General features: G+C 40.3%; 1 protein-coding gene across 1 annotated transcript in view; it reads left to right on the forward strand.

Moving 5' to 3' along the window:
* Brip1 (BRCA1 interacting protein C-terminal helicase 1) overlaps nt 1–13597 on the forward strand; it is a 121559-nt gene that overhangs the window by 99739 nt on the left and 8223 nt on the right. Inside the window, 2 exon segments of the mRNA XM_032914222.1 lie at nt 7082–7194; nt 10157–10239. Coding sequence (XP_032770113.1) covers nt 7082–7194; nt 10157–10239 — 196 coding nt within the window.

Here is a 13597-nt window from a genome sequence, read left to right on the forward strand (position 1 = left end):
TATGAGGCTGGGCAGGCGAAAGTAAAAAGGTTGTCTTTTGACATTTCAGCAAATCCCTTCCAGCCCTTGCTTTCCTTAGCATTTAGGCTACTTGCTGGCAGGAGAAACTGGCTTTTTCACATATGCTACGTGTCATTTTAAATTGAGCATTGATTTTCATGGCCGATGATCATCGTACATACAGTGAAATTCTAGAACCATTTCTCATGGAATTTAGTTTTCCTGACTCCTGTTTTTAAATAGGAAAAGTAAAGCAACAGACTTGACCTACCTAATTACATTAGCGAGGGTCATTGGGAAAAGCTGTGCAAGTGTTCATCTCCACCACGCAGCTTTCAATCCTTACGAGAGCCAGCTCAGACCTGATCCAAACCCCAGCTTTAGTCTTTTCACTCCTAATCTTCTCATCTGTAATATAAAGTAATATCTTCCTCGTAAAATTATTAGGTAAATTATGTTACTATGGTTAATCAATATAGATCTGCATAGATCTATAAAGAAACTTAGCTGGGTGCTAATATTGTATTCTAAGAACTTTGGTTCCCATGTTTTCCAATTTTGAGATTTTAGCTAATTCTTAATCTCAATTTTATTTCAAAAACTTGATCCCTTACATTTTCACTGGTTTGAGACAAGGGATTGTAACATGCCAGACTGTCCTTAAACTCCTAGCTATCCTGCTGCTTCTTCCCCAACTTAACTCTCAGGTGTGCACTTCTGTGCATGGCTTATTGTCAACTGTTACTTTTTGTTTAGAAATCTAACCTGGGCTAAGCCAATTTTATCTTTTTCCTTAAGCGTACTTATCTTCTCTGGTACCTCCTGGACCCCCTTTAGCTGGAAAGTCAGAGAGCGTTTAGGCATTTCCCTTCACTTCTACTTGGTGACTCACGTCCTGTAGGTTGATGCTCTTACAAACTGGACCTCTTCTCTTCCTCTCCTTCTCCACGCCAGGACCTCACTATCTTAACACTACATTCATGGACTGGCTTCACTTCTCAACTGGCCTTGCGTCCATACACCGAAGCTGACATTAATGTCTTTTTTTTTTTTATTAACTTGAGTGACATTAATGTCTTAACGTATTCATTTGGTACAGTCTTTTCTGTTTGTAAGTTCTTGTCAGGCAGAAAACATTTTTACCTCACCTTGCATTCCTATTATCTAGAACAAACAGCTTACACCCAGCCCAAACTGCGTATTCAGTGTTTCAGTTTCCATCATTTTCCTGCACTGTTTCGATTTTTATACTTTCAGTGCTTTTTTAAAAAATATTTTCTATGTCATTCTTAAGAGCTACTTCAAACTAGCTTTTTTTTTCTACACTCAATTAGTATGAAAACTCTGAAACTGTAATACGTTCAGTCACCTGTCAGCACCTGTGGCAGATTGATTCCAGAAAACACGGAGAAAAGACCATATTCAGATGATCAGTTTCCTGTGTAGAATAGTGTAGTGCTGCGTCCAATCTATGCCTGTTCTCCAGTGTACTTTAAATCATCTCTAAATTATTCTCAATACCTAGTATAAGTGCTACAGAGCTGTTTCACTGAATGACTTAGGGAATAATACAAAAGTTATAAATGTTCAGGGTAGCGAGGGGAGGTCCCCACCCCTGTACTTCCCGTCAGTGGTTGGTCGATTCCACTTTCTTAGAACATATCTGTATGGAGGAACAGCTGTCCACTAGCATATTTTGAACTTGAATTCTTTTAAGGAGAATTTTTGTTATGTAAAAAAGCAGTTCATTCTTAGGATGATATAAAGCTTGAACAACAGAGACTTGGAGGCTCTTGTGGGTGAGTAGTACTGGGAATTAAGTCGACAGCCTCACACATCCCAGCTAAGCACTCCGCAGTGAGCTTCCCTCTGCCAGCCCCTGGCGTATTAAGTGCATTGGTACTGTTTTAACTGTGATTTGTTTAGACTGCCACTGAACGACCGGCTTTGGTTCTTTTACACAGGGTCTTTTTAGTGTACACGAATTTACTTTGTTACTTTGTTTACTGATGTGCTTGCTGATCTTTGACTCTTTCTGTTACCATATTTTCAATTGTACCGTTCTCATTTGAATTTGTAAAAATTTCTACTTCCAAGGTTAAAGAGATGGCTCGTTGGGTAAGAGTGCTTGTTCTGTAAGCTTGGGAACCTAAGTTTGAATCCCCAGATCCATCTAAAAGCTGGGCATGGGCATGTACCTGTAATCTCAACATTGTGGGGGAGACAGACACATCCCAAGAGCTGTTTGGCCAGTTAGTTTAGCCTAAATGGCAAGCTTCAGTTCAGTAAGAGACCCGTCACAGGCAAGAATGCATAGAGAACTAGAGGAAGACTCTTGAAGTCTTGTCGTGATCTGTGCATGTGTGAATACAGGTGGGCAACACACATACTACACACACGTGTACACACACACACACACACACACAGGTACACACACATAAATCTTAAGAACAAAGGCACACAGTTTAATGACTAAAGTCTGAATAATCTTGGCAGAAGTGAACATTTTTAGGGCGTGTGTGTGTGTGTGTGTGTGTACGTGTGTACATGTGTACATGCACATGCACATAGGTTTATTTGAGCCCCTTGTATGCAGGTGCTGTCATAGGTTAGAGGGAGAAAGGTCCCCTGAAATTGGAGTTACAGGAGGTTATGAGCCAACTGATATGGCTGCCAAAAACTGAGCCCAGTTTCTTTGGAAGAACAGTAAATGCTCTATTACTGCTGCACCACCATCCCCCTGAACCGTGTGTTACTTAAATATGTTTCCAGCGACTGCTGTAAAGTCCTTGTCAGTCATCCTCAAACCTGCCCTCATGCTTCCCAGCTGGTGTGTTGCTCACTGCCTATTTTTCCGCCTTCCCTAATGTGTGTCATGTTTTCTGAGTAATTTTTCATTGTATACTACACATTATGGTACATTATAGCGATTTTAAAGGCCTAGCTCTTCTGTGGAATATTGATTTTTGGTTTTTATAGGCAATTCAGTTAACATCTGGTCATCTTAAACTTGTGTAGGCGTGGTTTGATTTGTTACTGAGATCTCAGGAAAACACTCAGTCTTTATATTGTTTCCTCAGAGTGTAGTCAGACTTTGGTTTAATTCTTTGTTGGGGTTGATTTAGAATAGGCATTACTTTGAATTGCTTTTATTAATAACATAGCACATGGCCTTTCTGATATCTTAAAAGGCTGCCAGGGGTTAAACCAGTAATTATAGCTATCAGCAGTCTGGCAATTACAACAGCCCTTAGCATTCTTTGGCCCTTTTTTCGTCATTTTTTATTCTTAACCTGAGTTAGGTGCTGTCTGGTAAACCATGGGTGAGTCGCTGTGGAACTTCACCAGGGGCTGACAAGCTTGCCCAGTTTCCTGTGGCCTGTTGTGCATACTTGCTAGATTGGGGTGACCTTTCCCACCTTAGGACTGTAAATAGGTCACTGTTTCCTGAGAATAGTTATAGGTTTTTAAAATTATCTTAAATGTATCTATATAAATGATACAAGGACTATAACTTTATTAAGTGTTTCTTTACTTTTTCAAAAGTTGTTCCTAAAAGTATTTAATAGTTTATCCTTTCTTCACTGATTTAAAATTGCCCCTCATTATGCCAAACGTTAGACAATGGTTCGTTTTCAGATCCTGTTCTAGATTCTGGTGTTCAGTTTATCAGGTCCTGTTATGTTATCCGGTATGTTCTCACCATATCACTTAAATAAGTGTGTCTTTAAATATAACTGAACACATCAGTAGTTACTGTATAACTTTTTAAATAACTAACTTTGTGGTTGTTTTATCCCATTCAATAAAAATGTCCTAACGATTTAACTTAAAGACATGAATTTATTGTTGGTGATGTTGTGCAATAGGGGGAAGACTATGAGCTTAGATAACGAGAGCTCTCAGACACTGCAAAAGCCTGTCTTTCAAGCCTCTAATGATACACAAACCGGAGCCTGAATTTCTACCCTAGGAAGAGTTATTTAAACATAAAATAACCCTTCTAACCAGGGTGTCTTCATTTGTAGGTGAGAGGGATTCAAATAGTAGTTATCAGTCACCCTGTGCAGTTTACTATGAAGTATATACAAGGTTACATAGTGAGCAAGGTAGACGAGATACTGTCAGTTTGCAGAGTAGAAATATATTAAACAATTCTCCTTGTATGGGCATTTTTCTTTAAAAATTTTTAATATAAATACAGTCTCAAGGGACTAACACAGTAGATATCTCCACCTGCTTAAAGAACTAGAAAAGTGAATGTTACGATGAGACACTGTTTTTAGATATTCAACACTAGGTCCAATAAATGTAAAATACAGTGAGCGCCACTGTACCAGGCCGGAGTAGGAAGGACGAGCCAGAGCTCAGTAATCTCACTGATGTGAAGAGAAGGCTTCATGGCAGTGAGAGTTTACAAGGCAGAGTCCCAGAGTTGGAAAATAGTAAGACATCATACAGAGGACAAGAACAGCAGCAGACTTCCAAGCCTGCACCAGTCAGAGAATGATTTAGCGCTGTCTTCACATACTAAAAGAAAAAATGTCAGCATGGAATTCTTGCTCAAAAATGAAGACGTAGCTTATAATCCCAGCACTCAGGAGACTGAGGCAAAAAGAGCATGTGTGAGGTTAGCCTGAGCTACAGATTAAAGGACCCTTTGCCACACACACACACACACACACACTCACACACACTCTCACACACACACACAGTCTATATATACACACACACTCACACACACTCTCACACACACTCACAGTCACACACACACATATAAAAGATATTTACTACTGCAAAGGGTAAAAATGTGTAAAGCACATAGACTAAAGTAATATTCTAATACTTGTTTCTGAATTTGAAGTATGTGGCATAGTCACATAGTGTGTTAATATTGGGGGGGTTAGTACAATGCATGTAAAATTTCTGTACTTTTTTTACTTTTATGTAAATCTAAACATTCTAAAATTTAAAAATAATTTAAAATAAGTGATATTGTTTAAAAGCATCAGAAGAATGTGTTATGGTTTATAGTATTTGTAAAAGTAAAATGGCACAAAATTCATAAAAAGGAATGAAAGTCTACTGTGTACGCATGCCATTTGTGAAGCAGCATAACACTATTTTAAGTCAGATTGTGTTGTTAAGACGTGTATTGTAAATTCTAGATCAGTGATTCTCAACCTGTGGGTCGCAACCCCTTCTGGGGTTGTATATTAGATGTCCTGCATATCAGATGTTTACACGCAGCTCTAATCAGTAGCAACACTGCAGTTATGATGAAACAATGCCATAATTTTATGGCTTGGGACGGGAGGGGGGGTCACCTCAGCATGAGGAACTGTATTAAAGGGTCACAGCATTCAGAAGGTTGAGAAGCCCTGGTCCAGAGCAATCTCTAAGAACAAAACTGCAAACACTAAATGTTGGAAACATGGCTCAGCAGTTAAGAGCACTGGCTTCTCCTCCAGAGGACCTGGGTTCAATTCCCACACTGACATGGTGACTTACATCTGTAACTCCAGTTCCAGAGAATTGAATGCCCTCTTATGACTTCCAAGGACACTATAAATACTCATACATACTAAATTAAAAAGGAAGGGGAAAATTAGGGATAAAAACACTAGAAAAAAATTTTCATCCAAAAAATGGAATGTAGATGGGACAATAGGGAAAATGTCAATATAGTAATTTTAAGTTTGATTATAACAATAAGCAAGGTTCATGGCAGAGCCCAGTCGTTCCGGGAAACGCTGAGACTATACCACAGGCTACGCGCCCGGCCCTTGGGAGGCAAACAAGTGTGTAGAAGAGTGATGGAAGAGAAAGACGTGAGCAGTAGGTGGTGGAGGATGAGAAACAAAGAAAAGCCAAGTGGCGAGTGTGCTCTGAAAAGAGGTGAAGCTGGAGGCAAAAGCAGTTGCTGGTCTTGCTTCTTGGGAAATGATGAATTACAGCATCCATCAATGAATCCAGTAACAAATGCAAGTGGACCTCTGCCTTCTTCCTTTGAGAGAACTGACTGGTGTGTGAGTCTCCGTGACTCCCAGGACTACATTCCAATCCAGGAAGAATAGTGCCTGCAGAGTGGAGTTCCACAACTTACTATGTCTGCTCAATTCTAGAGCTGGCATAGTGAGCCTCCCTGAGGGCATGAGAGGAAAGTTGGCCCCGCCCCTTATCCTGAAAGTCTGGGAGAGTTGACCCTAGTAGAAGGGTACCAGTGAGCTAGTCCTGCTCCTTGCTGGTTGCCACAGACAAGAGTGTCGGCCTCACCCCTCATCTGGGCAGTGCGGGAGAACCGGCCCTCACAGCTTGGGTGCAGGAGAGCTGGTGGACAGACCAGCTCAGCTCCCACCTAGGCCTCGATCCAGGACTTTGAGTTAGCCTACCCTACACCTCCATCTATGAACTGCACATGGAGGGGCCGGTCTTACAGAACTAAAGCTGCAAGATCTCTGTGACACAGGGCAACAACAGAATATTCGAGAGGAGGCCCAGTAAAGAAAGTATATCAGAAGTAGAGGCCTAGAACCAGACCAGTGACTCATTGTAGTGAACATTTACAAGTGAAGCTGTTTGGACAGAAGGGTATATTGTGTGACACTGCAGCTTGCACAACGAATATGTATGTTTCATTTATGTATTTTAATATGGATGAATTCCCAAAGTAATATGCAATCCGTATAGACACAAACAAATATATACTGTCTAATAACACTTATTTGAAGTTTCAGAAAAGGCAAAAACAAGCTAGTCTGTGGCTGCCTCAGCCAATAGAAGGCAGTCAACTGAACAGAAAGCAGTGTTGGGAATGATCTGTATTATCAGGATGGTGGCAGACTGCACAGTTGCTAGAACTTACGTTATACACCGAGAATGTGGGTCTTACTGCGTGGAGATGCTCTCATGTACACGAGAGAACCGTGGAAATGTACAAATGAGTAAGACTTGAATAAGCTGAAAAACTCAGATGTGCAAAACGAAATACTCTAAATAAAATGTAAAATGTGAGATATTCACCCGATGTTTAAAATAAGCTTTACTTATCAACTACACTTTTTAATGTTTAAAAAATTAGGTTGAACTAAAACGACAGTACAACGACCACCACTCAAAATTGAGAGGTCTTTTGCCTGGCCGTCAGTGGTATGAAATTCAAGCATACAGAGCCTTAAATCAGGCTCTAGGCAGGTGAGTAAGTTAACTTGGATTACAGTACGACTGTCTATGGTTTGTCTGTGCCCAAGAAGAGGGAGTAACGTTTGCTACTTTTAAAAATCAATTTACTTTTATGTCAGAAGAGGGAGTTGAGAACTGTGGCAAGCACTTTGCCAACTGAGACATCAGTATTATCCCCAGCCTGTGGAACGACTTTAAATTATCATCTCAAAAGTAAGTTTTATTGTAGGACATAAGCTTCCAGTTTATAACACAAAGTAGATTTGTGCAAACCAGTTTAAAGATTAATATTCTGGGGGTTGGGGATTTAGCTCAGTGGTAGAGCGCTTGCCTTGCCTGGGTAGAGCGCTTGCCTTGCCTGGGTTCGGGCCCCAGCTCCGAAAAAAAAAAAAGATTAATATTCTGTGTATGTGACATTATAATCATCCTTGCTAACTTTTGTTTTCCAGTGAAGCTGTAAGATGTTCAGATAATTCAAAGGAGCAGAGTCCTGACAGGTGGACAGTGTAACATATTTAGAGTTCAGCAGGAGATCTGTAACTAACCCTTATCTGAACCAAGCAGATCTGGAAAAGATTTCTCTCAGGTGTTGTGTGTATTCACATTGCACAAAAATGACAAGATTGTGTTTGAATTCATTTACGTGAAGCCAATGACACAGGACATCGGGTGGATTAATTCCTGGAACACATCACTCATGCCACTCACAATGCCAGAACTTTGTGTGTTCTCGTCAAACCAATTATATTGGGAAGCCGCTGCAGGGCCGCCAGTCCTAACTGGACGTGCGGTTTCCTTGGCACCCAATCACTGCACGTTTTTCCTTGAAGGGTCTCATTTTCTCTTCCTGATGACTGACTCCTGTTTTTGTTTGAAATTATAATATTCAGCTAATAGTTTCTAGGAAAACTTGAATATAGACTTTTAAATTCTCGATTTTCACTTGTTACACTTATTTTTATAAAAATAACTTTAATATAACTTTAATGTAACTTTAATATAAATAACACCTGAGCTTCAAGAAAACTTGTGAAATACAAGTTCCATTTGCATTCTTTATGATTTATAAACTCTTTTATATATTGTCACATTTGGTTCTTCGGTTGATAACACTACTAAGAGTGCAAGTTGGAACTTTGTAATTTAACTTTCTTGGTTTATTTTCAAAGTTAAATCTGAAAATCAATTATGTTGCTGAACTCACATGGTTATTAAGTGGCCCTTCACATATTAGCCCCATCTGCACTTTCGAAACTACAGACTTGCTTTTTTAGCCATATTCCCTACCTCTATCCTCTAACATTTTCACCATTAAAAAAATATATTACTATTAAACCTATCATTTTCTGCCATGACACATAGACTTCTACGCTGTTCACGTGGCAGAGTAACAGTTGAAGTCATGTCATGTGTGGGTGCCTTCCATTTCTTCACCCAGAGCTGTTTACCCCCTAGCAAACACATGAGGCTGTGTACATTTTCCCTACCGTGTGCATGTCTCATCGTCAGGTAATAGCTTGTTATGTGTTTGTGTGCCTTCCCAACACGTGTTTACACTTGCGTTCTCAGCGGCCTCCTGTGTCTCAGTTTGACATTGCTGCTTCACCACTGTTCTGCAAAGTACCACAAAAGTCTGGATTCGAAATATCAACATACAATAGTGTGCCTTTGGTATCTTATTAATCGTATTGTCATTTCTATTGATTTTTCAGGGACACCATCAGCAGATGGCAATTTTTCACAAAGAGCATATACTTTTTTTAATAATAAGTTTTTAATGAAAAAATAACAAACGAATGTTTTACATCACTTGATAAGGCTCATGTATGCTAATTGATATAATGGTGTTTATAATTTGAAGCACTCTTATGAGACATATGTAGAAAAACTGAAGTGAACAGAAACCAACTGTGTTAATGCCCTGTGTGCACATAGGGGAGGAGGGGGGTATGTGTGCCCTCATGGAGGCAAAGTTGACATTGGGTGTCTTCCTCTGTCACTCTCCACGGTATCTTTTGAATGGGGGTCTCTCATTGAATTTGGAGTGTAACTTAGAGTTATTTAGACCTACTAGTCAGAGAACTCCAGGATGTTCTTGGCTCCGCCTACACCTCTCCCCCTCCCCCAGGAGTGTGCCACCATCCTGGCTTTTATGTAGATCCCAGGGATCTCAGCTTAGGTTCTAATGCTTGCCCCATAAGCATTTTACCAACTGAGTTATCTCCCTAACCCCTTCTTGTTACCTTTTTTAAAGGCTACAATGGACATTATAATTGTCTGGAGTAATAAAGTCTGTGAAATATAACAATAGCCTTCTGAAATATACCAGATGGTTTAACAACCAAATCACAAGTAAGCGTTTTCCCACTAGACTGCTTCACTTATAATATCATTTCTCAAGCGGTCACAATTCATTTGAACAAGGCAGTGTGAAAACAATGGAAAAATGAAATCTTCTTTCTCTTAAATGTTTTGTTAACTTAAATACCTCTACCAAAAGCCACTTTAGACATAAAGTGAACCCAGAATAGATTTCCCTGGCTTCCTGTTAGATTGTCACCACCCCTCTGTAGTGGTGGCAGTGTATAACTTCTTCCTGCCCTGCCTTATGTTACATGATCTGCCGTCCTGTAACCTGTAGCTTACGTTAAAATGTCGAAGAAGAATGCCAGGTGAAGTTAAAATCTTTAACTGTAAAAGTTAAACATTTTTTATCTTCAGTCTCTCAAAAAATCATCTCAGTGAAGGAGTAAAAACGTCAAATGACAAAGAGTGAGAAGAAAGAATGGCAGTCAGAAATGTCGTCACACTTAATTCTGAAAATCAATTGAGTGACTAGATGACTTAACAGACTGAATTGACTACAGTGACGCACAGATAATATACCGTTTTCTTAATATTCTTCATTTTCTCTCCAGAAATCTGGCTTTATTTTCAGTATTTTATACACATCTTATTTTCTCTGTTTTTGTAGATGTATTCGACACAAAAATGACTGGGGAGCTCTTATTCTAGTGGATGATCGCTTCAATAACAACCCAGACCGCTATATATCGGGTAAGAATTTCAGTTTAAAGTAAAGATTACTAACAGACTTTGTTTTTTCTTAGTGATCTACAAAGAAAAAGCTACATGAGATCTGCCTCTTTGTGTAATACATATTATCTATAATATAATACTAACTAAATGATACTGTGCATTAAATCTGTAGAACTTGAAACTTAACTGACCATCAGTGCCCCATTTCGCCCTCCCCCATACAGTAGCCACGTTCATGTTTCCTTTGAATTCAGCAACTTCAATGGCTCATGTAACGTTGAGTCCTGCTTCTGTGACTATCATGTTTCACCTTTTTTTCACTTGTACCATCCTCAAGGTTCCTTCATCTTGAAGTATCCAACAGGACTTCTTTATTGCCTCTGGCTAAATAGTACAATGTATTCAGACTGCATTTCTCTGTCTATCTCTTGGCTGACTAGTACAATGTGTGCAGACTGCATTTCTCTGTCCAACTCTAAGTGGGCATGTGGGTTGCTTCTACCCATGGCATATATACTGGAAGCCACAGCAAACAAGGGCAAGTGGACGTGGCTTCTTCACATTTAAGAGTGAGACCCCTGGATCCTGTGTAAGCTCTAGATCAATGGATATCTTGAAGAGCAATATTTTCGAAGAGTTCTTCTTTTTCTCCTATGATGTTTACAGTGTCAGGCTTAGGCTTGATTCAGAATACATTTTAAGTAAAGTTTTGTGAGTGGTTAAGAATGAAGACCTAGTGAACATCTTTAATCCCAGTACTGGGGAGGTAGAGGCAGGCGGAGCTCTGTGAGTTCAAGAACAGCCTGGTCTACAAAAGAAGTTCCAGGACAGCCAGGGCCACACAATAACCCTGGCCCAAAAAACTAACTAACTAACTAACTAACTAACTAACTAACTAAATAAATAAATAAATAAATAAATAAATAAATAAATAAATAAATATCCTATTTCATTTGTTTGCATATGCATGTCCTGCCTTCCCAGCATCTTTCCCCTTCTTTCTTTTTGGTTTGTGTTGAGGCTCCTCCACCCCCAGCATAGCTGCAGCCATTTTGTTTCACACTTGCCAACTATTTTATACGGTTTCTGCAATATGCCTGCCAGTCATTGATGTAAAAATATAACTTAACTGACCTGCTGACCACATGCCCTGTTATGTTCTCTATGTTAGGAGGTCTTGTTAATCTTAAGACATTCCACCACCATAAGCCTCACCTCGGACCTATCAGATTAAAGGTAATATATGTCAGATGTAGCTTGACTCAGAGCTGACCACCGAGCAACACTTCCAGCACCTGCATATGAGCTCACTGTGGATTTTGCAATTTTAGCCTTTATAAGCTGGCCCTGAGAAATGTCCAGTGCACGCTTTGCGCTCTTGAGTCTGAGCTGTTGCTGGTAGATCAGTCCTTAGGCGTGTGTTCAGTAAACCATCCCCGCCTGGCTGAGGCCAGTACTCATGAGGTTTTTGGGTTGACTCTGGACCCCAACAGTTTTTTGAGACAGTGTCTTGTTGTGAGCCAAAGCTGGCCTGAAACTTTGTATATATCCCAGCCTGACCTAAACTTGAGTTTCCCTTGCCTGAACCTCCTCAATTATAGGTGTGGTGTACCATTGGGCCTCGCCTGGAAATCTTTATTTTTTATTGGGTTTTTATCTGTTTGCTTGTTTGGGATAGGATCTTGCTATATAACTCAGGCTGTCCTAGAATTTACTATATATAATTTAGACTGGCCTGAAATTCTTCTTTCTACCTTCGTCTTTGGTGTACTGGGTTTATAAGCATGTCTGTTACTGGCATAAGGAAAAGCTACAGCTTTTGAATGTTAATTATGTATCCTGCTGTTGCGTGACACTATTCTTAGGAAGACGTGAGCAGACATCGCCTCATCCCAGATAGGAACCAAAAGACCGATGTAAGGATACTACCAAAGTCCAACCTCGCGAGCCTTTACGTTCACTTCAGTTATTCACAGGAGTGATAGTGACCCAAAGACAGCTGCCTTACCAAAAGCCCACCCCTGCATGGGCTCACAAAGGCTGGAAGCCAGGAGCTCACTGCTCAGCCTGCAGCAGCTCAACAGACTGCGGAATGCCTTTTGCAGGCGGCTCAGTCAGTCTGAACCTCTTCCGAGCAGACTGGCTGGAGTCTGCCTCTTTGAGCAGCTTGGCTGGTCTAAGAGTATTTTCAGCAGTTCTTACTGCTTATATACACCCAGAGAAGGAGGAAGCTGGTACATCCAGTCAGTTCTAGGAACTTCTAGAAGCCTTTGAGCTGTTTGCTTCTAGAGTGGATAGAAATGCTTCACCTTCCTTTAAAACAGTGGTTCTCAGCAGGGGCATTTTGGGGGTCCAAAGGCCCTTTTACAGGGATCACATATCAGATAATCCTGCGCATCAGATATCTACAATTTATAACAATAGCAATGAAAATATTTTTATGGTTGGGGATCACCACAACATGAGGAACTATGTTAAAGGGTCACGGCATCTGTAAGGTGGAAAGGCACTGCTTTGGAGCAGTCTGTGTGCTAATGAGCTCCCTCTAAGATGGAAGGTTTTGTCTCTGAGGAAATGCTTCACAGCACTTGCCACTTGACTAAACATTTTCATGCATGTATGTGTGTACAGTATGTATGGGAGGGGTGCTGTGTTCCTGTGTGAATGTGGGCACTTACATGGCACATGTGTATAGAGGTTAGAGGATACCCTAGGATATCTGTGCTCACCTCTACCTTGTTTGAAGCAAAGCCTCTGTCATTCCACTGTGCACACCATTTTAGAGGGACTGAAGACTCCAGGGGATTCTCTTATCTCTGCCTCCTATTATCCCTGTAGGAGCACTGGGATCATTTTCTTTTGCTTTGTCCTTAGACAATTTGATCATAATTTTATTTTATTTTATGTTACTTTTTTTTCGCTCCTTTTAAGAGAGAGCCTTACTCTGTGTACCAAGCTAGCCTAGAATTCAGTGTGTACTCCAAGGTGGCCCTGGACTTGTGACAATTTGTCTCCCTTGGCTCTCCAAGTACTGGCATTACAAGCAGGAAGCCTTTTTGCATCACTAAACTCTTTCTGTTTTTGTTGTTGTTTTGAGACAGGCTCTTACTCTACAGCCCTAGCTGGCCTAGAACTCACTATGTAGACTCAAATTCAGAGATCTATTTACCTCTACACCCAGAATGCTCTAATTAAAGGCATGTACCTGTATTATGTTTTGTTTTGCTTTGTTTTGAGGGTTTCAAGCAGCTTAGACTGGCTTTAAAGTGGTAGCCAAGGTTAGACTCAAATTCCTAACCCTTTCCCCTTTCTATAAATGAACTTTCTAACTGTTGCACCTTCTCCAGGAGTCCCAGAATACATGCTCTGTTCTGCT

Source organism: Rattus rattus, chromosome 9, assembly GCF_011064425.1.
Source record: "Rattus rattus isolate New Zealand chromosome 9, Rrattus_CSIRO_v1, whole genome shotgun sequence".
Classification (NCBI taxonomy): domain Eukaryota; kingdom Metazoa; phylum Chordata; class Mammalia; order Rodentia; family Muridae; genus Rattus; species Rattus rattus.